The sequence below is a fragment of the Manis javanica genome, chromosome 14, assembly GCF_040802235.1.
Source record: "Manis javanica isolate MJ-LG chromosome 14, MJ_LKY, whole genome shotgun sequence".
Taxonomy (NCBI): Eukaryota; Metazoa; Chordata; class Mammalia; order Pholidota; family Manidae; genus Manis; species Manis javanica.
In genome coordinates, this window is record NC_133169.1 from 77,088,171 (window position 1) to 77,113,279 (window position 25,109).

The following is a 25,109-nucleotide window of genomic DNA, read 5'->3' on the forward strand; positions in this document are numbered from 1 at the left end:
AAACTTATTCCCCTATATATATGATATAAGTGGTAGCAGAGGTTTTAATAGCTTTAATTTACAATGAACTCATAAATTGCAGTCACGGGAAGTTATTTCTCCATATCCATTCTTTTCTCCCTTATTAAAAAGAAAGATCCAAAATTTTATTCAAGGTGGCAATGTGTCTCGCTATTAATATTACTTAGCTAATGACACAGTCTAGCCCAATGAGATGTAAGTGGAAATCCTTGGGTGGGGTTTTCAGAGATCCTCTTTAAAATGGGACAGATTTAGCAGGCATAGGCTTTTACCCTTTCTTCCTGCCTGGAATACGACTGATAGACATGGGATAACCAGCTTGTGACTACAGGACAATAAACATGAAGATTAAAGTCAAATACATACACTGATGGGCCAAAGAAGAAATCGGGTTCCTGATGCTTCCCCATCCCTATTCTGCTCCCCTCAATATCTCTTAATCATAAGAGAAAAAGAAACCCCTGTATGGTTCAACCACTGTAGTAAGGGCTCTTTACTAGAAACAATTTCACTGACCTAGTAACGACATTATGACAGAAATGTTCTCATAACTTCTTTTAATGTCTTCATTTCTTCAATAAGAGAGGAAACGTGCAAATGACTATATATTACTTTACAGAGTCAATATAGTGGACTGATTGGACTCAGAAAGATCATATGTAGGAAATATATCTGGAACTCTATACAGACTGAGACAGTGGAACATTCTGTGTGCTATTTTCAGGCATTTATTAGATCCTTCATAGCTAGAATACAAATATTCCTATGGTTAAGGGCCTCCAACATTTATCTCCCAAAGATAAGATCCTATCAATTTTCTGAGGTAATTAGGAGAATGAGCTTTGGAGATAGACAGATGTGAATTAGATCCCCACTCCAAATCCATGCTCATAACAGGGCTGCTCACAAATACACCAGTCCTCCTTTTCTTGGTCCATAATTACACTGCATTTTCTAGCCCCTTTTGAAGTTAGGCATAGCCATGTAACTTGCTTTGGTTAATGAAATGTGAGCATGAAAAAGTGAGTCACTTCTAGGCAGAAGTTTCAAAGTGGTGCATGATTCACTACATCCCCATTTCTTCCTTAATGAGAGCAGAACATGGTGTCTCCATCAGCCGGGGTGCATGACTGAAATAAGCAGAGGTCACCCCAGCAATCCTCCTACACAGATAGAGTGAGCAAGGCATAAACCTTTATTGGGTTATGTCACTCTGATTTTGGGGTTTTAAGTTACTCCAGCCTAATTCAGCCTCTTAACTGATGCTATCGTTCATAGCTATGTGTTCCAAGATAACTAATATGACCTCTCTGCTTCATTTTCTTCATCTGTAAAATGAGGAAAATAATGTCTGACTTACAAGGTTGTTATTTTTATGGTACACTGAGATGATGTAGTAAAGTGTCTAGCACACAACTTGATAATAAATTATGTTTCTATATAAATTAATAGCATCATATCTGAGGCAATGTGAAGCTATATGAGAGTCAGACTAGTTCAGAGGAAGAAGAAAATCTACTTACAAAATAAGTTAGTTTCTAAGAGTATATTTGGAGGAAAATCGGTGTTTTGTAAATCTTCAGGCTGTGGCACAAAGCTTTGTCACATCTAACTACAGAAGTTCATAAGGTAAAACTTCATATGTAGAGAAGGGTCTATAATAAAAAAGATCCCAAGTTCAAGGTTTCCAAAGCATGAAAACCCCTGGTACATACTACAGTAGCCAAATGAAAATCAGCAACTTTTAGCTCAAAATTTTTGTCAATCTATATAGGCAAGTCAGAGAGGTAAGGAATGGCAAAGGGATTAATTCTTCTTGAGTGCTTGGAGTCAGGCACTTAACTCACATTATCCATTCAATTCTCAACAATACTACAAGGGGACTATTTTTCATATATTATAGATAAGCAAATAAACAAAAAGGGATTACATGCATTGGCTCCCGGCAAAAAAGTGATGATGGTTAAGTGATGAAATTTCAATTCCAAACTGCTTCGAAGATCAAATCATGCTACTTCCAAGTGTTTGAAAAACTGCTCAAGAATAAAGGATAAGGATCAACCAACAAATGAAGGACTTTTCTGCATCAAGTTCTTTATTTTGAGAAGCCTTACTGGTGAAGAATAAAGCCAGCCAAAAGATTATTACACTCCACATCATCTTAAGGTTTTATCAGGATGCCCCCATTGAAAGGATATTGGCAAAAAAATGTATGTGATAGCTTTCCTCCCTAGGAAACAGAAAACACCTGTGTTCCGAGCAGACAGTAATTATGTTTCTCAAAGGAATGTACTAATTTTTTTTTTATTGGTGCTTGATTTTAACAGGATGAACTCGGTTCCTGCACTTAGAATGCTGATTTTTGGTCACCTATAATAATAAGCAACATGAGATGCTTCATTATATATCTCTTCTGCTCATGCTCCTATAGTCTGATTCTCAAACATCCTTTTTCTACTTGTGGCCACTAGAGTAGAACTGCTCCTGTTGACCAACACAAAAAGAATGAGAATTCCAGGACCTAATACTTTGGGATTTTATATTCAATTTGACACACAAAAATTTAAAAACCTGGTGAGATGATGGGTCCTGTCGCCATTCTGTATCTTAAATCTTGCTACATGTTTGTTAGATACTATCCTCAAAAAATAATATTGTGAATATCAGAATAATACATCTTATAAAACCGTGAAAATGGGAGCAATAGCAGTGTCAGTAGTAGCGGTACAAACCCCTTCCTGAACGTGAGCCCTAAAATACCACAACTACCCTTACTAAACCACCACACCACCACCATTGAAGGCTTCTGTTTGGGACTGCAATGATGATCCAGTTCCAGAGGTGGGAATAAGAGACAGAAGTCCATACATGACTCTTTTCAGAACCCAAAGGGAAGAAAAGAAAGTTTTAAATTTGTAGCTGTGGGTAAAATCACAATTTCCAGAATCTCCTGCCTAGCTTTAGTTAATCTCCATGTCAATAGGTGTTTCAAGGGGTGGAGAGAAGTGTCCACCTACATATCAATAGGTAATTACAGGGCCCTGCTAGGGTTTATCTGGACCTGATAGGTTGGGTGGAGCTCTCTTCTGCTACAGCCTGGTCAAGAGAGAGACGAGATGACTGCTTGTAAGAAATAAACGGGTTTCTTAACTTTACTTCTCCTTCTGACTGATTTCGGTTTTAGAGGCATTTTGTCCTGGGATTTTCCCCTAGAGTTACAGTAACCAAAGAAAGATTTGAACTTTTATAGGTCCTAGGTCTGATGTTGGCTGATCCTAGAGTTTTACATCAACAAAAAGGAAAATACAGACTGTACTGAAAAGTCTGCGAACACTCCCTGGTCCTTTGGGATAAGGATCTATAGGGTCTCCCATGAATTTTTTTCTCCAGGGAGAACAGACAAAGAGAAATTGCCTAGGCCCAAAACAAAGTCTACTAACTGGATACATACACAAAAAGTCTGCTCATGAAAACCTACTTCTTTCCAAAGAAGAAAAGTCTCCAACTCAACTCACATTTTCCATAGCTTAGGGTTGGGTAGAAGAGCTTGCTTCTGGCATTTTTTAAGTCTCCTGCTCTGGAGGTGTTCGTTCTTTTTCCTGGTAACTAATCCAGTCACTATGACCTTGTGTTTTATCTATTGAAATTTCCTTCAGAATAGTAACTGTTGTGTGTAAAGAAGAAAGGGTGGAAAGAGTACAAAGAGTACCGTGTGTGTGTGTGTGTGTGTGTGTGTGTGTGTGTGTGTGTGTAGAAGGGGGAATTAAAGAGTACAAAGAGTACCGTGTGTGTGTGTGTGTGTGTGTGTGTGTGTGTGTGTGTGTGTGTGTGTGTGTGTAGAAGGGGGAATTAAAGAGTACAAAGAGTACCGTGTGTGTGTGTGTGTGTGTGTGTGTGTGTGTGTGTGCGTGTCTCTACACACTAGAAGGGGGAATTACAAAATTCCATTTAGTTATGCTCATTATCCTATGACTTCCTTCTTGAACTGTATATAAATTTTTCAGTGATTAAAAAAACCGCAATTTAAGTGTTATTTTGCTATTTTTTCTTCACCATAAGTGCAGTTTCTTTCATGTTCCAAAAGACTGAGATCTTAATAAGCTCAGTGAAACATTATTCTTTACTGATGCTTAATTATATACAAAACAACAGGTTATAACCTCTTCATATTCTGAAGGCATTTTTCTCAAAAAATTTAATCTTTTTTACAGTTTAAGCAAGGTTAATAAGATAAATAGGAAGCTGGTATATATCTCCTCAAATAAAAGCACCAATGCAAAAAAACAAGTTACTGCAAAATGGCCTTTTAATTAAAAAGAAAAAAGATGAGTACAAGAGTACACAAAATATTGAAAGATTAATACAAAATACTAAATGAAAAATCTAGCCAAAAAAGACTGTATTTAATGTTGTCCTACTTAGAAGCAATTTAGCATATTACAAATGCTGTTTGCACAGCTTAGAATGAATATTTAAATAATGCAATTTGGAATGCTAAACTAACACCGAAAAATACCACAGGGGGGAAGAAGTTTATAAAAGTACACAAATTTCCACCACCGATACATTCTACTTGCCACTTGAGCTACAAATTCAACAAGTTTATACATACCTAAATTTTCTAGGTAAAAATCTAACCAAACTCTTACATTCAAAAACTGTATTAACTTCCAAAGACATACCTCTTGTATGTAATTATTCTTCTCCAAGATGGAAAGAGCAACAGCTGCACACTCCAGTGTAGAAAGGCACCTGTTAGTTGGTTGTGTCCGAATTACATATTGACTAGAAATGCTAGTTTTTAACTGCACCTGAAAACAAAAACAGAATAATAAAATGTAATTTTTATTTTAAATTTAAAACTATAAAGTCTGTATTTTAAGTACCAATGAATTTCCTTCCACAATTGCCAGTTTAGAAATATTAAATGCACCTCTATCTTCTATATATAATATCCTTTTCTTACTATTTTTATTAAATAGTAGAAGAGGATGGTTATATACATATCTGACAAAGTAAATACATCCGAAGTATATTAAAATTTCTACAAATAAAAAATAACAAAACTAATAACTCCCAGCCAGTGGACAAAAGAGTTGAACTGACACTTCACAAAAGAAAATATAAGAATAGCAAACAAGTATGTGTAAAAGTGCTCAACATGATTTACTGCAAATTAAAATTATAATAAAAAAATACTTCACATTCACTAGAACAGCTAAAATCGAAAAGACTACCACCACCAAATGGGGAGGATATGGAGCAAATGAAACTCTCATACTGTAGGGGGAGTGAAAATGGTTTAATCACTTAAAAAAACTGGGTTTTTTTAATTTTCTAGTTTATACTTCCCTTATTTCTTAATAAACTGATAGGTTTATGTATGGGTTTAAATGTTTAAAAACAGAGACACAGAAAGATGTGTGTGTGTGTACACATATATATATCCTCTATAGATTAAAAAGTAGCATACTAGACATCCTTTTCTCCATGAAAATAATATTTAAGCTGAGATCAGATAACTGAGACAGAGTAAGGCATGAGAAAGGTAATAGAAAATTGACTGTCAACATTTTGGCCTTTTGATTCCTATTTTAATTAAATGAACATAATCTTATACTCACAAAGCCATACCCATAACTCACATTCTGATCAGAAACACATTTAAGGATGTATAAGTAGATGAGAATTTCAGTTTTTACTCATAAAAATATGTAAGCATGGGGACTGAAAGCAGTGGTGTCTAACACTTAACAAAGAGCACTTCATTAAAATCAGGTACTCTCTCTTATTTTCTATTATTTCTAAAGTCCTATGAGTCCCTCATTCCTTAACACAATTAAATTTCATCCAAGGCATCTTCCCTCCTTCTCATGCAGTTCCCCCATGAGAAGAAACACAGTTCTTCTAATCTGCTTTTTGTTCAAAGAATTCTCCCCCATAACTTGCAGCCTTTCTTTCCTCAGAAAGTGGAAGGTAGAAAGAGAGGGAGAGAGAGGGAGGGAGGAAAGCAAGGCAGGCATCATAAAATTCACTACAGAATGTATTTGATTTTAGAATACATCCTTTAAAGATACTTGACTAATACTGTTTTAGATGTGATATTAAAATTATTCTGCATTTCTAGCAATGGAAAAGTTGGAAAATAGATGCAGGGTGGAAAAGTGATGGAGGAAATGGTTGAGAAACATGTATAATGATAGAAGAAAGCCTAAGATTAAATGAGAAAGAATAATTCATAATGTTGATTAACTGTAATTACTAACAAGAGTACAGCCAACTACTGCTTTCAATACTCAATACCAAGTCATCACTGGAGGAATTTACAATTAAATCTGATTACACCAAAACCTTTAGGAAACATGCAAAATTTGCAGTTTTGTTTATCAAAATGAATTTGATTTGATTTTTAAAAGAAGTTTGTTATTCCAGAGAACAGTTTTATTGTCTTCTGTGGCCCACATGGCTGTACGAAAACTCAGGATTTAAAGTTTATTAAAGTTTATTAAATTAATGTTTAAAGACTTCAGACTATCTTTCACAAATCATCTCTCTGGGAATTGTCCTGTAACTGGATACACTAGAAGAGTATATAACTAAGATCTGTCACAGCATTAATATATGTGCTATTAACATATGTTAATGTGATTTTCGCACAGCTCCTCCTTTTCTGCTTATGTGCTATTTCACCTTCATTACACACTTGATTCAATGAGGAAATGGGCAAGAGGAACAAGCAGCCATGTGACCTATCTTCCTGAGAAGCCAGAGGCATCATAACAATTTGTCAAAATTGCCTTTTATTTTTGAATAAAAGTTCAAGAAAATCCAAGGCAAATTATCTATTCTAAGAATGAAAAAATTAACATGGGATGAAAGTATGGTATACATAAAGAGTATCCATTGAAAGACAGAGATTATTATATCAAAATTCTCAGTCATTTGGTTTCTTAGGTTCTTCCTCAGCTATAAAAATGGGGTAGCTGGACCTGATGGTATTGAAGCCTGTCTTTTAGTGATCAACCCTAAGATTATATATACTTTATTATAGTTATATTATATATATATAATGATTATTTTCATATTTAGTATATTATTGGCATATTATATATAATTATTATACAAATTAATTTTCAAATTTTGGAAGCCAAGCTTACTCAAAGAATGCTTCAGTAATTTGGATTATCTTGGAAGTTAGTTCTCTATGAGTGTAAGTTCTCTGAATGCTCTTAGTGTAATTTCCTCTATAGATACAGGAAAATCATTGGTTGGTTTATAATTCAACTAGTATAGATTGTGAACCTATACTATAACTTCCATTTTAGAAACAGTCAATACTTCCAGTTCTTATTTTAAGACTTAGCTTCAGATATTTTCCACTGATTCTCTAAATTGGATAAACTTTGAATTCAGAAATCTTTTGTTGCTATATGCCTTCCTTGCTTCTCTTCCATTAAATCTTAAATATATATTTAATGTATAAGAATACCAGATAACAGTCTGACAGCTATGATCACTGTTCAGATGCTTTCAAAAGGGCTTTTCAAATGTCCCTGTTAGGCAGAAAGACAGATATGAGCGGGATGAAAAGGAGAAAGGGACACCCAAAGATGACTCAGGGAGTTGATCAGATAGAGCCAGAAAACCAGAAATGACTCAGTTAATCAGATGAAGCCACAGGGTCCAAGAGTGATTCAGAAAATGTCCAGGGTCCCCCTAAATAAGAAACATCAGAGGCACAGGCACAGCACAGCCCCTGTTCCCATTTCACCAGTCAGAACAAGCCTAGAGAGCTGACAGCTGTCAGTCAAGGACTTCTCTGCCCTGCCAAAAACCACAGAAAAGAAGCCTCAGAATGAGCATCTACGCCTGCCTATCTTATTTTGGGCAGGCGTGCTATGTTACTCTATGCAGAGTGCATTAAAACTTACTTTGCTTTCTTGACTTTGGTCTCTCCTCTCACTGTATCTGATTTCCCTGCAACATTGGGCCGAGTCCTTTCCTTCCTAAACACACTGTTAGCTATTTTTGTCACAGCAAGTGATATGTATTATTAAAAATCTGGGCAAAAGAGTATTTTCAGTGGTTTAGTAATGGCCTGTAGGGCTAAAAGGCAAACAAGTATCCAAGGAAATAATATGCCACAGCTTATGTTTGCGTAACATCACATATATTATTTTTTAATAATTTACTATGTCATAGTGAATAATTAACATTAGTTAATTCTCTTGTCAAACAAAATAAACTAAAAAAAGACCTCCAGATTAACATTTTAATTCATACTCCACACACATACACAAATGTTGTATTTTTATAATTTGATGGGTGATTACTTCTTATCTGTATTCAGGCTGTATTAAGCTAAGTTTCATTATTACATAAAACTATTGTAACTCTCACTTAATTAAGAGTCACAGAGTTTCTAATCAGTTGATCAGCTTCCTGAAAGATTTCTAGGAAAATCCATCTATTTTCCAGACTTTCTGAAACACAACTCTGGTCTAGAACAGGCTGAAGTTAAGTTTCCTTTTAGTAGCATCCTAAATCTTTACCACTAGAAAACACATAAAAGCCCTCTTTTCTGTAGCAGCCTTTCTTCTAGGATCTTCCACAAGCAAGATTCATTATCTGAGCTTGTGAGGTGCCTTTTGAAAGGAAAGCACTAAATATTTTTTTCTAGCCCAATCCCTCCTTTCATCCCCCTCAGCTTAGTCCAACAATATGACCTGATAGTGGTAAGAGTCCAGCTTTGGTATTAGACAGTACAGTTTCCAGTTCTAAGACAGACATATCCAGTTGCGTGCAAAGTTTTATGCAGTTACTGGACATTAAGTGCTCTTCTAGAAAACATATAAGTATTGCTTTAATTTTCACAAAGACCCTATGAAGTAAACACTATTACCACCTCCATTTTATAGATGAGGAAACCAAAGCACAGATAGGTGAAGTAACTTACTCAAGGCTCCAGAATCAGTCATGGTAGAGCAGATACATGAACCTATGAAGTCTTATTCAAGAGCCAGAGCTCTTCATCAATAGGCTAATATTCAAATAGACAAATCCCAACATATAAAACGAATAAAAACAAAGCTGCTCTGCCAGGCAGCAAGGCTGAGGCACCCTTGAAGACTCTTGAAGACTTTTAGGGTTCTTCTGAACATAGTTTTCAAAAAATAGTGATGTAGAGCAAGGGGTCTTCTCTCACACAAATATGAAAGTTACTCACAAATATCAGTATCTATTCCTTGCTCAATTATCATTATCAATGATTTGACAAAAAAAAGTTAAAAGGTACATTAGTTATAGATTAAATGGTAAAAGTAGTGCTACTTCCTAAATACATTATTGCTTAAATTATTTTTTTCTGAGTTGACCTGAGAAACTTCATTTCATAACAGTTTCTATTGCAAAGCACATTTCCAAAATCACTCACACACACACACACACAAAAAAAAACTACTTGTAGAATACATCTGGTTTAAAACTTAGCAGTTTCTTACACATTAAAATGAGCAATAAAATTTTATATTGCATCTCCAACATATAAAACCTTCAGTGTTAAAAAATACAAATATATAATTGAGGAGCCTAAATATTAAGCACTTACAAATTTCAAATTTGAGCAACTCCAAATAATGATACAAAATCGAAATTCTGTTGAATCACATAGCTAAATACCTTGATTACCAGTTTTTCCCATTAATAAAAATAATTGTATCTACCACTGTGTTAGTCCGGGGAGAGGAAATCCCGGGGCAAAATACCTTTAAAAACCTAGATCAGTCAAAGGGAGAAATAAAGTTTAAAATCCGTTTATTGCTTACCAACTTCAGTCTGGGGCCATTTCTCTTTCCTGCTCCAGCAAAAGACAAAACCGGCCTCCCATCACCTCTCAGGTACAGATAAGCCCTCCAGGCCCAGGTAATTACCCACTGATAAGGAGAACTTCTCTCCACCCCTGAGGAATGATGCTAATGCACTAAAGCCATACTTCTTTCCACCTCGGAACGCCTATTGATATGCAGATATACTAAAACCAGGCAAGATATTCTGGAAATATTGTAATTTTACCCACACACTGTCTTTCACAAAACTCCAAGGTAGCCCATATGTGAAGTCATGGGGAACTTTGAGTATGGAAATATATACAGAAGGAAAATAAAAACAAATAGACTCATGAGATCACAAAATTAGAAGTAATCTTTAAAAGTCAAATAGTCTTTCTCCTTGTTCTTAGGTATGATTATTCTTAAAATAAAGTTTTGAATTCACCAAATTATTATCAATGTTAAAACAATATTGAAATATTTCTTAAATCTAAATAAAATTTAATCTCAATTTCTAAGCTTCCTCTTTAAAATAAAAAAGATAAATAAAAGAATTAATGGAGGCATGAAAACAAAATTTCCTTAAGATTGGTGGCTACAATAACTTCAGAGTGATATCAGTAAATTAACACGCCACTAAATACCAGAAAGAAGAAGGTCACTACAGATTACATTTATATTACTTTCTGCTGCCCCAATTCCTATTTTTTCCAACAACAGTTAATGAAGACAAAATTCTGTTGAGCAATGCTTGAAAGATGGCAAACTTCCAGCTTCTCTTCGGGGTCCTCAGTTCCCGCCAGCGCCACCTGAAGCCCAATCACCTCTCGCCCCCCTCCCAATCCCAGCACCTAGCCAACAGCCACCAGCCCCGTAGAAGTGACACCTCAATCAATTCATGTCCCTTCCTATATAACCCAGCACCTTTCCCTAATAAAGCGGAACTCTCCGGTGAATTGCTGCTATGTGTCGCTCCTTTCCTTTCATTGGTGCTGAAACCCAGGAGACAGGACACCCCAACTGGGCCCCGTCTTCCCCCCGACACCAGCAGCAGCTTGCCCTCGTCCTCTTTTTCTGGTGCTGGCTCCTCACACTCACCACTCCTCTCTGGCCTTTAGGTAAGTTTTCCCCCCAGAGTGGGCCACTCTTCCCCGAGCTATCGCAGTGCCATTGACCGTGATCGTCCGGAAAGGCTCTGACGCTCGGGGATGAGGAGGGAACTCTCCCCGCCTCAGGCCTTCACGGCTGCGGCGGACCCTCAGGTCCCTCCCCCGCAGCCATAAATCCCCGCCTCAAGACTTTACGGCTGTGGCGGACGCTCAGGCCCCTCCTCCGACAGTCATAAACGCATTCACAGTCCCTTCAATCAGTGCTGAAACTTTTTTTTTTTTTTTTTTTTTTTTTTACCAGATGACCCAGAAATTTTATTCGTACATGTAAACGAAGAGGATTTAAAAGTATATGTTCACACAAAATCTTATACATGAATGTTCATAACAACATCACTCACAATAATCAAAAAGTGGAAACAAACCAAATGTCCATCAACTGATGAATGATTAATGTGTAGTATGTTCATGCAATGGAATATCGTTAGACAATACATAAAAATGAAATGTTTATACATGCTACAACATGGGTGAACCTTGAAAACATTATGCTAAATGACAAGTCAAACACAAAAGTTACATAACATATAATTCCATTTGAATAGGCAAATCAATAGACACAAAAAGTAGATCAGATGCTGTCTGGAGCTGGGGGAAGGGAGAAATAGTAAGTGATTGATAATGGATACAAGGTTTCTTTAGGGGATGATGAAAATGTTCTGGAATTAGATAGTGATGATGATTGTAGAATTCTTAAATATAATAAAACCACTGGATTGTACAATTTTAAGTGGTGCATTTTTGTAGTAAGTGAATTATATCTCAATAGAAAAAGCAATAGTACTGGGCAAGGGATATTAACAAGCAAGTCAGAGAAGAAAATGAGTCTACAATTTAAATGAGATGTAATTTTTTCAGCCTAAATCCAATGACTGCCTTGGAGATACACAAATCCACACACAAAGGGAATAAGCCCATGTGAAGACAAAGGCTGACTTGCAGTGATGCATCTACAAATAAAGGAATGCCAAGGATTGCCCAAAGCTCAGAGGCAAGGAAGACCTGTGAGAGAATAAATTTCTGTTATTTTAACCCACCAAGTTTGTGATTTTTTATGGCAGTCTTAGGAAACTAATACACCCTCCTAAGGATCTATCCTATGGAAATGCTTATAGAAGTGGACAAACATATTTATAATATACTACTGGGCTCATTGCAGTATTTTTTACCAACTCAAAAGCTAGAGATAACCTAAATCTCCATCAGCAGGTAACCAGTTAAATAAATTACAGTATATTCCATTGTATATGGAATGTTATTCAGCTATTAAGGATGAGTTCTTGTACTGACAAGGGAGGATGTCTATGATATATTTCTAAGTGGCAAGTTCAAGTAGCAGACAAACATATGAATGTTTTTGTAAGATCGTATATTTTAGAAACTATTAATACTATATGCATACACACATGCATGTACATGTGAGTGTGTATTTTCACTTGAATCGTCAAAGATACAAAATAATACTCATTAAACTGCTAACGGCTGGTTAATACTGAGGACTTGTAGAGGTAGGGAAAAACTTTGATTTTTTTACTTCCTACTTTTGATAAACTATTGCCGGTGAGCATGTACTTCTTTGTAATGGAAAAATACTTAAACACTCTCTATATGAAAATTCTTTCAAGTTGCTCAAACATTCCATTTTCTTTCACATTTTCAGGAATTTGTCCATGATTTCCCTCCGCCTGGACACTGTCTCTGCTGACACCTTCGCCTGGCTATTCATCTTGCAAGTCTCTATTTCTATCACTTTCTCCTGGAAGCCTGCCCTAAGCACCCCTTCCTTCTCTATAACTTTGCAAAGCTCAGTTAATTGCCCTCCTGTGGCCCCAAGCACCATGTGCTGCCCTAAGAGAGCACTTAAAACATACCAGGCTGTGATTGTTGGTTTACAGGTCTCCCCCACTACACTGTTTTATGTACCATAGTATTCCCACCCAATATTCAATATCTATTGAGTTAATTAATTGGTTTATGAACAGAACATTACTGAAAAATCCAATTCCTTTCATTCCAAAGAAAAAAAAATAGAGAAATATGGAAGACATTAAAACAGGGAGCAAAAGAAAGGTAACTCAGAGATATTTTTCTTTAATCCAGATGAACAGCTAGGTGGAAAGGCAGAGGGAAAAAACAAGGCAGCCTGAGAGAAGAAGAGACCTGGGTCACCTGATCTGTCATAGCTTCATGTCTTCCATGCAATCAGTATTCCACCCACAATGGACTGCATCATACTCCCACATGCCAAGCACATACTTATATACATGTATGACTTTGCTCATGTAATTCTTGCAGCCTAGAATGTTCTTCCACATTTCCCCACACACAAATCCTATTTTTTTTTTTTTTTTTTTTTTTTGAGAGGGCATCTCTCATATTTATTGATCAAATGGTTGTTAACAACAATAAAATTCAGTATAGGGGGGTCAATGCTCAATGTACAATCATTAATCCATCTCAAGCCTAATTCTCGTCAGTCTCCAATCTTCTGAAGCATAACGAACAAGTTCTTACATGGTGAACGAATTCTTACAGAGTGAATAAATTCTTACATGGTGAACAGTACAAGGGCAGTCATCACAGAAACTTTCGGTTTTGATCATGCAATATGACCTATAAACCATCAGGTCAAATATGAATATTCATTTGATTTTTGTACTTGATTTATATGTTGATCCCACATTTCTCCTATTATTATTATTATTTTTATTTTTAATAAAATGCTGAAGTGGTAGGTAGATGCAAGATAAAGGTAGAAAACATAGTTTAGTGCTGTAAGAAGGCAAATGTAGATGATCAGATGATCAGGTGTGTGCCTATGGACTAAGTATTAATCCAGGCTAGACAAGGGCAGCAAAACATCCACGGATGCAGAAGATTTCTCTCAAAGCAGGGGGGGTGAGGTTCTGAGCCTCACCTCTGTTGATCCCCAAATTCTCACCTGATGGCCCCCCTGCGACTGTGCCTGTCTTAGGTTGTTCCTCCCTTGAGGAATCTTACCCGTCTCTGGCTAACCAGTCATCTTCCGGGGCCATACAGGGAAATGTAAAGTTGGTAAGTGAGAGAGAAGCCATATTGTTTGCAAAGGTTAGCTTTTTACTTCTTTGCAGATTTATGCCCTGTGGCTTCTATGCCCAGCACTTGTCTCGAGGTATCTTTACCACCTGGAGGAATTATGATACTCGGTAAATTCGATATGAGGCACGAATTCTATTTAAAGTTTGTAATTAGGAAGGAAGAAGAAAAGCTATAGATGTAGCATATGAAGGAAACTTGGGAGGATTGATTATTTCTTTGACATATCTTCTTGTATAGTACCTTAAGTATGTATAGGTTTTAAACTACTAACTAATTTGCACACACATATTGACATAATAGGAATACGGTGACATAAACAAAGCAAATCTATAATTACCAACCATCTCCAGTGAAGCCAAGAAAACCATTTAGGCACCCTAGGCATTTGTGAAAATTTATCTATGATATGATGGATATTTTCCAACTGTACTTGAACCATCAGACAAATTAAAGCAGCCCATTTCTGGGATCTGTTCACATCCCATATGTTCTTTTAACCATAGATAGTCTATAGTCATGAGATTTTGGGGTGCTACAACTTGCACCCCTCCCAACTCCTGGTTGAGTTCCAACAGTACAGATCCAGTCAAATTCGTTGTCTCACTGTATGCACATGCCAGCCTAGACATCTCCCTCCTCCTTCTCATGGCAAGTCCAGGAGATGGTGGGCTGGATGCAGCCACAACCGCAGCATCGTCCGGATCCCTGTGGAGGCTTTTTGATGATCATCCCCCGGCACGAGTCCTCCAGAGAGTGCTGATGCCGGAAGCTCCTCCTCATATCGTATCTTAGTTCATTTTCTGGGTATCCAAGCTAGGCCTTGATCTTCTGCGTAGAAACAAACAGACCCTTTGCCCACACTTTGACATGCCCTCTATACCACTGTGCAGAACTCATTGGAGGTCAGCACACAGTAACTGCTTTTTTTTTTTTTTTTTTTAATTAAGAGAAAGGAATATTATCAGAAAAGAGTACCTCCATAGCTGATCATCTGACACCCTTTAAGTGATCAACATTAAGGATATTTAAAGCATGCGTTGATCTTTGATTTACCAATAGTTTTATCCTGTTAAGGAGTAATCCCCCTTTTCTTTCTTTCTTTCTTTTTTTTTTTTTTTTTTTTTAAATTTTTAATCTACACTTACCTGAAGAATACTATGTTTACTATGCTCTCCCCTATATCAGGTCCCCCCTAACAACCACATTACGGTTACTGTCCATCAGCTTAGCAAAATGTTGTAGAGTCACTACTTGTCCTCTCTGTGTTGTGCAGCCCACCCTCCCCTTTCTCCCTCCCCCCCATGCATGCTAATCTTAATACCCCCCTTCTTCTTCCACCCCCTTATCCCTCCCTGCCCACCCATCCTCCCCAGTTCCTTTCCCTTTGGTACCTGTTAGTCCATTTTTGGGTTCTGTAATTCTGCTGCTGTTTTGTTCCTTCAGTTTTTCCTTTGTTCCTATACTCCTCAGATGAGTGAAATCATTTGGTATTTCTCTTTCTCCGCTTGGCTTATTTCACTGAGCATAATACTCTCCAGCTCCATCCATGTTGCTGCAAATGGTTGGATTTTTCCACTTCTTATGGCTGAGTAGTATTCCATTGTGTATATGTACCACATCTTCTTTATCCATTCATCTACAGATGGACATTTAGGTTGCTTCCAATTCTTGGCTATTGTAAATAGTGCTGCGATAAACATAGGAGTGCATCTGTCTTTCTCAAACTTGATTGCTGCGTTCTTAGGGTAAATTCCTAGGAGTGGAATTCCTGGGTCAAATGGTAGGTCTGTTTTGAGCATTTTGATGCACCTCCATACTGCTTTCCACAATGGTTGAACTAATTTACATTCCCACCAGCAGTGTAGGAGGGTTCCCCTTTCTCCACAGCCTCGCCAACATTTGTTGTTGTTTGTCTTTTGGATGGCAGCTATCCTTACTGGTGTGAGGTGATACCTCATTGTAGTTTTAATTTGCATTTCTCTGATAATTAGCGATGTGGAGCATCTTTTCATGTGTCTCTTGGCCATCTGTATTTCTTTTTTGGAGAACTGTCTGTTCAGTTCCTCTGCCCATTTTTTAATTGGGTTATTTGTTTTTTGTTTGTTGAGGCGTGTGAGCTCTTTATATATTCTGGACGTCAAGCCTTTATCAGATCTGTCATTTTCAAATATATTCTCCCATACTGTAGGGTTCCTTTTTGTTCTATTGATGGTGTCTTTCGCTGTACAGAAGCTTTTCAGCTTAATGTAGTCCCACTTGCTCATTTTTGCTGTTGTTTTCCTTGCCCGGGGAGATATGTTCAAGAAGAGATCACTCATGTTTATGTCTAAGAGGTTTTTGCCTATGTTTTTTTCCAAGAGTTTAATGGTTTCGTGACTTACATTCAGGTCTTTGATCCATTTTGAGTTTACCTTTGTATATGGGGTTAGACAATGGTCCAGTTTCATTCTCCTACATGTAGCTGTCCAGTTTTGCCAGCACCATCTGTTGAAGAGACTGTCATTTTGCCATTGTATGTCCATGGCTCCTTTATCAAATATTAATTGACCATATATGTTTGGGTTAATTTCTGGGGTCTCTAATCTGTTCCACTGGTCTGTGGCTCTGTTCTTGTGCCAGTACCAAATTGTCTTGATTACTATGGCTTTGTAGTAGAGCTTGAAGTTGGGGAGTGAGATCCCCCCTACTTTATTCTTCTTTTTCAGGATTGCTTTGGCTATTCGGGGTCTTTGGTGTTTCCATATGAATTTTTGAATTATTTGTTCCAATTCATTGAAGAATGTTGCTGGTAATTTGAGAGGGATTGCATCAAATTTGTATATTGCTTTTGGCAGGATGGCCATTTTGACGATATTAATTCTTCCTAGCCATGAGCATGGGATGAGTTTCCATTTATTAGTGTCCCCTTTAATTTCTCTTAAGAGTGACTTGTAGTTTTCAGAGTATAAGTCTTTCACTTCCTTGGTTAGGTTTATTCCTAGGTATTTTATTCTTTTTGATGCAATGGTGAATGGAATTGTTTTCCTGATTTCTCTTTCTATTGATTCGTTGTTAGTGTATAGGAAAGCTACAGATTTCTGTGTGTTGATTTTGTATCCTGCAACTTTGCTGTATTCCGATATCAGTTCTAGTAGTTTTGGAGTGGAGTCTTTAGGGTTTTTTATGTACAGTATCATATCATCTGCAAATAGTGACACTTTAACTTCTTCTTTACCAATCTGGATTCCTTGTATTTCTTTGTTTTGTCTGATTGCCGTGGCTAGGACCTCCAGTACTATGTTAAATAACAGTGGGGAGAGTGGGCATCCCTGTCTGGTTCCCGATCTCAGTGGAAATGCTTTCAGCTTCTCGCTGTTCAGTATAATGCTGGCTGTGGGTTTATCATATATGGCCTTTATTATGTTGAGGTACTTGCCCTCTATTCCCATTTTGCTGAGAGTTTTTATCATGAATGGATGTTGAATTTTGTCAAATGCTTTTTCAGCATCTATGGAGATGATCATGTGGTTTTTGTCTTTCTTTTTGTTGATGTGGTGGATGATGTTGATGGATTTTCGAATGTTGTACCATCCTTGCATCCCTGGGATGAACCCCACTTGGTCATGGTGTATGATCCTTTTGATATACTGTTGAATTCTGTTTGCTAATATTTTATTGAGTATTTTTGCATCTACGTTCATCAGGGATATTGGTCTGTAATTTTCTTTTTTGGTGGGGTCTTTGCCTGGTTTTGGTATTAGGGTGATGTTGGCTTCATAGAATGAGTTTGGGAGTATTCCCTCTTCTTCTATTTTGTGGAACACTTTAAGGAGAATGGGTATTATGTCTTCTCTGTGTGTCTGATAAAATTCCGAGGTAAATCCGTCCGGCCCCGGGGTTTTGTTCTTGGGTAGTTTTTTGATTACTGTTTCAATTTCTTTGCTTGTAATTGGTTTGTTTAACTTTTGTGTTTCTTCCTTGGTCAGTCTTGGGAGGTTGTATTTTTCTAGGAAGTTGTCCATTTCTTCTAGGTTTTCCAGCTTGTTGGCATATAGGTTTTCATAGTAGTCTTTAATAATTCTTTGTATTTCTGTGGAGTCTGTCGTGATTTTTCCATTCTCATTTCTGATTATGTTGATTTGTGTTGACTCTCTTTTTCTCTTAATAAGTTGGGCTAGAGGCTTATCTATTTTGTTTATTTTCTCAAAGAACCAGCTCTTGGTTTCGTTGATTTTTGCTATTGTTTTATTCTTCTCAATTTTGTTTATTTCTTCTCTGATCTTTATTATGTCCCTCCTTCTGCTGACTTTAGGCCTCATTTGTTCTTCTTTTTCCAGTTTTAATAATTGTGATGTTAGACTATTCATTTGGGATTGTTCTTCCTTCTTCAAGTGTGCCTGGATTGCTATATACTTTCCTCTTAAGACTGCTTTCGCTGCATCCCACAGAAGTTGGGGCTTAGTGTTGTTGTTGTCATTTGTTTCTATATATTCCTTGATCTCTATTTTGATTTGTTCATTGATCCATTGATTATTTAGTAGCATGTTGTTAAGCCTCCATGTGTTTGTGAGCCTTTTTGTTTTCTTTGTAGAATTTATTTCTACTTTCATACCTTTGTGGTCTGAAAAATTGGTTGGTAGAATTTCAATATTGTGGAATTTACTGAGGCTCTTTTTGTGAGCTAGTATGTGGTCTATTCTAGAGAATGTTCCATGTGCACTTGAGAAGAATGTATATCCTGTTGCTTTTGGATGTAAAGTTCTATAGATGTCTATTAGGTCCATCTGTTCTAGTGTGTTGTTCAGTGCCTGTGTGTCTTTACTTATTTTCTGCCCGGTGGATCTATCCTTTGGGGTGAGTGGTGTGTTGAAGTCTCCTACAATGAATGCATTGCAGTCTATTTCCCTCTTTAGTTCTGTTAGTATTTGCTTCACATATGCTGGTGCTCCTGTATTGGGTGCATATATATTTAGAATGGTTATATCCTCTTGTTGGACTAAGCCCTTTATCATTATGTAGTGGCCTTCTTTATCTCTTGTTACTTTCTTTGTTTTGAAGTCTATTTTGTCTGATATTAGTACTGCAACCCCTGCTTTCTTCTCACTGTTGTTTGCCTGAAATATGTTTTTCCATCCCTTGACTTTTAGTCTATGCTTATCTTTGGGTTTAAGGTGAGTTTCTTGTAAGCAGCATATAGATGGGTCTTGCTTTTTTATCCATTCTATTACTCTATGTCTTTTGATTGGTGCATTAAGTCCATTTACATTTAGGGTGACTATTGAAAGATATGTACTTATTGCCATTGCAGGCTTTAGATTCGTGGTTACCAAAGGTTCAAGGTTAGCTTCTTTAGTATCTTACTGCCTAACTTAGCTCGCTTATTGAGCTGTTATATACACTGTCTGGAGAGTCTTTTCTTCTCTCCCTTCTTATTCCTCCTCCTCCCTTCTTCATATGTTGTGTGTTTTGTTCTGTGCTCTTTTTAGGGGTGCTCCCATCTAGAGCAGTCCCTGTAGGATGCCCTGTAGAGGTGGTTTGTGGGAAGCAAATTCCCTCAGCTTTTGCTTGTCTGGGAATTGTTTGATCCCACCATCATATTTAAATGATAGTCGTGCTGGATACAGTATCCTTGGTTCAAGGCCCTTCTGTTTCATTGCATTAAGTATATCATGCCATTCTCTTCTGGCCTGTAGGGTTTCTGTTGAGAAGTCTGATGTTAGCCTGATTGGTTTTCCTTTATAGGTGACCTTTTTCTCTCTAGCTGCCTTTAAAACTCTTTCCTTGTCCTTGATCCTTGCCATTTTAATTATTATGTGTCTTGGTGTTGTCCTCCTTGGATCCTTTCTGTTGGGGGTTCTGTATAATTCCATGGTCTGTTCGATTATTTCCTCCCCCAGTTTGGGGAAGTTTTCAGCAATTATTTCTTCAAAGACCCTTTCTATCCCTTTTCCTCTTTCTTCCTCTTCTGGTATCCCTATAATACGAATGTTTTTCCTTTTGTATTGGTCACATATTTCTCTTAGTGTTGTTTCATTCCTGGAGATCCTTTTATCTCTCTCTATGTCAGCTTCTATACGTTCCTGTTCTCTGGCTTCTATTCCTTCAATGGCCTCTTGCATCTTATCCATTCTGCTTATAAATCCTTCCAGGGATTGTTTCACTTCTGTGATCTCTTTCCTGACATCTGTGATCTCCTTCCGGACTTCATCCCACTGCTCTTGCATTTTTCTCTGCATCTCATCCCACTGCTCTTGCATTTTTCTCTGCATCTCATCCCATTGCTCTTGCATTTTTTTCTGCATCTCTGTCAGCATGTTCATGATTTTTATTTTGAATTCTTTTTCAGGAGGACTAGTTAGGTCTGTCTCCTTCTCAGGTGTTGTCTCTGTGATCTTTGTCTGCCTGTAGTTTTGCCTTTTCATGGTGATAGAGATAGTCTGCAGAGCTGGTACAAGTGACCGCTGGAAGAGCTTCCCTTCTTGTTGGTTTGTAGCCTTTTCCTGGGAGAATAGCGACCTCTAGTGGCTTGTGCTGGGCAGCTGTGCGCAGACAGGGCTTCTGCTTCCTGCCCAGTTGCTTTGGGGTTTATCTCCACTGTTGCTGTGGGCTTGGCCTGGCTGGGGCTGTTCCTCCAAAATGGTGGAGCCCCGTTAGAGGGGGAGCAGCCAGGAGACTATTTATCTCCGTAAGGGGCCTCTGTGCTCCCTGCTGCCCAGGGGGTTAGAGTGCCCAGAGATCCCCAGATTCCCTGCTTCTGGTCTAAGTGACCTGTCCTGCCCCTTTAAGATTTCCAAAAAGCACTCTCCAAACCAAAACAACAACAGCAACAATGAGAGAGGGAACAGAAAGGAAAAAAAAAAGAAAAAACACGCGATTTTTTTTTTTTTTTCCTCAGGTGCCGGTCCCAGGCACCCGCGCACTGGTCCTGCTGCCCTGTCTCCCTAGCACCAGGGTCCCTGTCCTTTCAAGGCTTCCAAAAAGCACCCACCCACCGGTCCCGCAGGGAAGGAACGCTCAATATTCTTTGTCCTCAGGCACTGGTCCCACGCACCCGCTCACCAGTCCTGCCGCCCTGCCTCCCTAGCACCGGGGTCCCTGTCCCTTCAAGGCTTCCAAAAAGCACTTGGCAAAAAGAGAGAAAAAAAAGGGGAAAAACGCGCGATTTCTTCCGTCCTCAGGTGCTGGTCTCAGGCACCCACCCACCGGTCCCACAGGGAAAAATGCGGGATATTCTTTGTCCTCAGGTGCCGGTCCCAGGCACCCGCTCACCAGTCCCGCCGCCCTGCCTCCCTAGCACCGGGGTCCCTGTCCCTTTTAGGCTTCCAAAAAGCACTCGCAGAAAAGAGAAAAAAAAAAGGGGAAAAACGCGCGATTTCCTCTGTCCTCAAGTGCCGGTCTCAGGCACCCGCCCACCGGTCCCGCAGGGAAAAACGGGGGATATTCTTTGTCCTCAGGCGCCGGTCCCAGCCACCCGCTCACCAGTCCCGCCACCGTGCCTCCCTAGCACTGGGGTCCCCGTCCCTTCAAGGCTTCCAAAAAGCGCTTGCCATAAAGAGAAAAAAAAAAAAGGGGAAAAACGCGCGACCTCCTCCGTCCTCAGGCACCGGTCTCAGGCACCCGCCCCCAGGTCTCACAGGGAGAAACGCGGGATATTCTTTGTCCTCCGGCGCTGTTCCCAGGCACCTCCTCACCGGTCCCGCCACCCTGCCTCCCCAGCAACGGGGGCCCGTCCCTCTAAGGCTTCCAAAAAGCGCTCGCCAAAAAAAAAAAACTGCTCCGGTTTCTCTCCACCCGCCGGGAGCCGGGGGGAGGGGCGCTCGGGTCCCGCCGGGCTGGGGCTTGTATCTTACCCCCTTCACAAGGCGCTGGGTTCTTGCAGGTGTGGATGTGGTCTGGATGTTGTCCTGTGTCCTGTGGTCTCTATTTTAGGAAGATTTTTCTTTGTTATATTTTCATAGCTCTATGTGTTTTTGGGAGGAGATTTCCACTGCTCTACTCACGCCGCCATCTTGGCTCCCGCCCACCACAAATCCTGCAGTGCTGAAACTTTTTAAGCAAAATTTCCCCAGGGTGGGCCACTCTTCCCCGAGCTATCGCAGTGCCATTGACCGTGATCGTCCAGCAAGGCCCTGACGCTCGGAGATGAGGAGGGAACTCTCCCTGCCTCAGGCCTTCACGGCTGCGGTGGACCCTCAGGCCCCTCGTCCGACAGCCATAAATCCCTGCCTCAGGCCTTCACTGCTGCGGCAGAATCTCAGGCCCTCCTCCAACAGCCATAAACAAGGTGACTCCTTTGCGGATGAGAACGCTCCCTTTCCCCGCCCCCTCCTCCTTCTGTTCCGTCCTCTGAAATCTGTTCTGTCTGCCGAAAACACCTAGCGCTAGGTACCTCGTGACTCCGGCACTCTGCCTTCTTAGGGAAGTCTGGGTGACGAACCACACTTCCCAAGAAATTCCGACTCGTATACAAGTTTCCGCAGACCACCAAGGATCATCAGGGACGCCCTTTGTCTCCTTGCCGTCTGCCTCCAGTCCGAGGATCTCCATTCATCTTCCCCTGTTTGTCTCCTTCTCTGTCCTTTAGCCATGGGAGCCTCCTCATCCCTCCCTGAAAGTTCACCTCTTGAATGCCTGCTTAAGCATCTGGCTACCCTCTCCCTGTCGCCTGATATAAAACCAAAACTTCTCCATAAATATTGCTCCCAAGATTGGCCGACATACCCCCTAGACAATAACAACCAATGGCCCGCAGGGGGAACTCTTGATCCTAACATCACTCGCGATCTTTTTAACTACTGCCAGCGCCTGAAAAAATGGAAGGAGATTCCCTATATCAAAGCTTTCCGCCTCCTCCTCTCCCCGCCCCCACCCAAGTTCTCCTAGCCTGCAAGCCGCCGCCCCCGCAGAAGCCTCCCTTTCGCTCCCTTCCCCTTCTCCTACAACAGCCCTTCTCCCTTCCTCCCCAACCATCTCCTCCCGCATCTCACCTCCTCCACCTTCATTCCCTGCAGATTAAGCCTGAGCCTTTCAGCCCCCCTTTAACTAGGTCCCAAGGGCCTCCTCCATCTTTGCCCTCATCACCTGTTTCTCCCTTGTTAGGGACCACCTTGTCTTCTCACATGTTTGTAGGGAGAATGGGAAAGCACCTTCCCCCATGTCTGAACGCAGCATGGGAAAGCACAAGCTAGAGAACAACCGGTGCAGTCCTTAGAAGTTATCTGTCCACAAAAACATATCTTGCCAAGACTCCTCACTCTGAAAATAGGGAGACCTTGAAGATGTGTAGAAACACCGCCCCTGCTTCTAAATATGCCCTTCCCCCACTTGCGGATGTGGCAGGAATGGAGAACAAAGAACATTCTGTTTACGCATTCCATAAGCAATTAACTAGAGCCCTGATGCAGCTCAGTTAGTAGAGCATGGGACTCTTAATTCAGAGTCATGAGTTCAAGCCCAACTAGAGCGGCAGAAGTAAGCAGCTGAGCTGCCAGCTGGCAACATGTGGGTCCTATTCTATCTTTCTTTATTTTCTTTGCCCCTCTTCTGCACTTCAGGACCTGCTCGACTAGGCACGGCTAGACCGCGTCACTCCCCCACAGACTGAGCCAGAACCCTTCAGTCCCCCTCAGACTCAGTCCCGAGAACCTCCCAAAATTATTGCCCCCCTCCGGGAGGTAGCAAGATCCGAAGGCATTGTGCGCGTTCACGTCCCTTTCTCCTTAAGAGATTTAGCCCAACTAGAGAAACGCCTAAGTTCCTTTTCCACTGATCCCATGACATACATCAGGGAGTTTCAATAGACCCTCCAGTCTTACAGCTTCACACATCATGATATTTTCGTGCTCCTGGCCAATACTCTCCTCCCTGAAGAGCGTAGACGAGTTTGAGACTTTGCCCAAACGCAGGCTACCGAAACCCACAGGACTGACCCCACCTGTCCCCCTGGCCCCACTGCTGTCCCCGAACAAGACCCACACTGAGATTATAACACCGCCATGAGTCTCCGCTCTCAAGATATTTTTGCCTCCTGCTTAATAGCAGGTCTGAAAAAGGCAGCTTGTAAAGTAGTCAATTTTCAAAAGCATCTGGCTACCTTTTTGAATTATGTCTTGGAGCTTCAAAAGAGAGACAAAATCCCCTCCGAGTTCTTAGACAGACTCACTCAAGCCCTATTACAGTATACCAGCCTGGACCCAGAAACACCTGAAGGAAGACATGTCCTTATGACATACTTCCTAGCTCAAGGCTACCCCGACATTAAAGCTAAACTCAAAAAGTTAGAACAGGGCCCCGCTACCCCACAGACTGAGATCCTAACAGTGGCCTTTAAAGTCTTCCATAACCGGGAGGAGGAGAAAGAACGCCGTAAACAAAAGGCTGATCAGGCCAATTTCCAAATGTTGGCCCAGCTGATAAAACCACAACCTGGGTGCCCCTCTACAAATAAGCTCCCCCTAGGACCTTGTTTCAAGTGTGGAAAAGAGGGACATTGGTCAAGGGCGTGCCCCTCCCCCAGATCTCCTACCACCCCATGCCCCAGATGCCACAAAAAGGGCCACGGGGGGTCTGATTGCCCAACCACCCGAAGGGGAGGCTGGACGAACAACCCCCATCCTAAGCCTGCCGTAGTGGGACTGGCAGAAGAAGATTGACGGGGCCCAGGAGCTTCTCGCCCGACCATTTCCATCACCAAACAGGAGCCCAGGGTTACTTTAACAGTAGACGGCCGCCCCATCTCCTTCCTCCTAGACACAGGAGCCACCTTCTCAGTCTTGCGAGAATACCGGGGCCCTACCATGCCTGCCATTACTCCTATAGTCAGGGTAAGAGGTAAACAGATTTTCCCATTAAACACCCCCCCCTTTATGCACAATCCAAGACAATCCCATACCTTTCTCCCACTCCTTCCTGGTTATGCCCCAGTGTCCCATCCCTTTACTAAGATGGGACATCCTTTCCCTCCTCCACGTTTCCATAACTATATCCACTCCCACAGCCCCCAGTACTCCCTTTCTGATGGCCCTCATAGCCAACG

General features: G+C 40.2%; 1 protein-coding gene across 3 annotated transcripts in view; it reads right to left on the minus strand.

The window, feature by feature from the left end:
- DTWD2 (DTW domain containing 2) overlaps window positions 1-25,109 on the minus strand; it is a 143,233-nt gene that overhangs the window by 26,389 nt on the left and 91,735 nt on the right. For 2 of the 3 annotated variants that reach the window (XM_073221123.1, XM_073221124.1), the window contains one exon: window positions 4,704-4,832. In XM_073221123.1, coding sequence (XP_073077224.1) covers window positions 4,704-4,832 — 129 coding nt within the window. Of the gene's footprint in view, window positions 1-1,544; window positions 1,677-4,703; window positions 4,833-25,109 lie in introns of all 3 variants that reach the window. The other variant, XR_012124841.1, reaches the window with a different exon arrangement.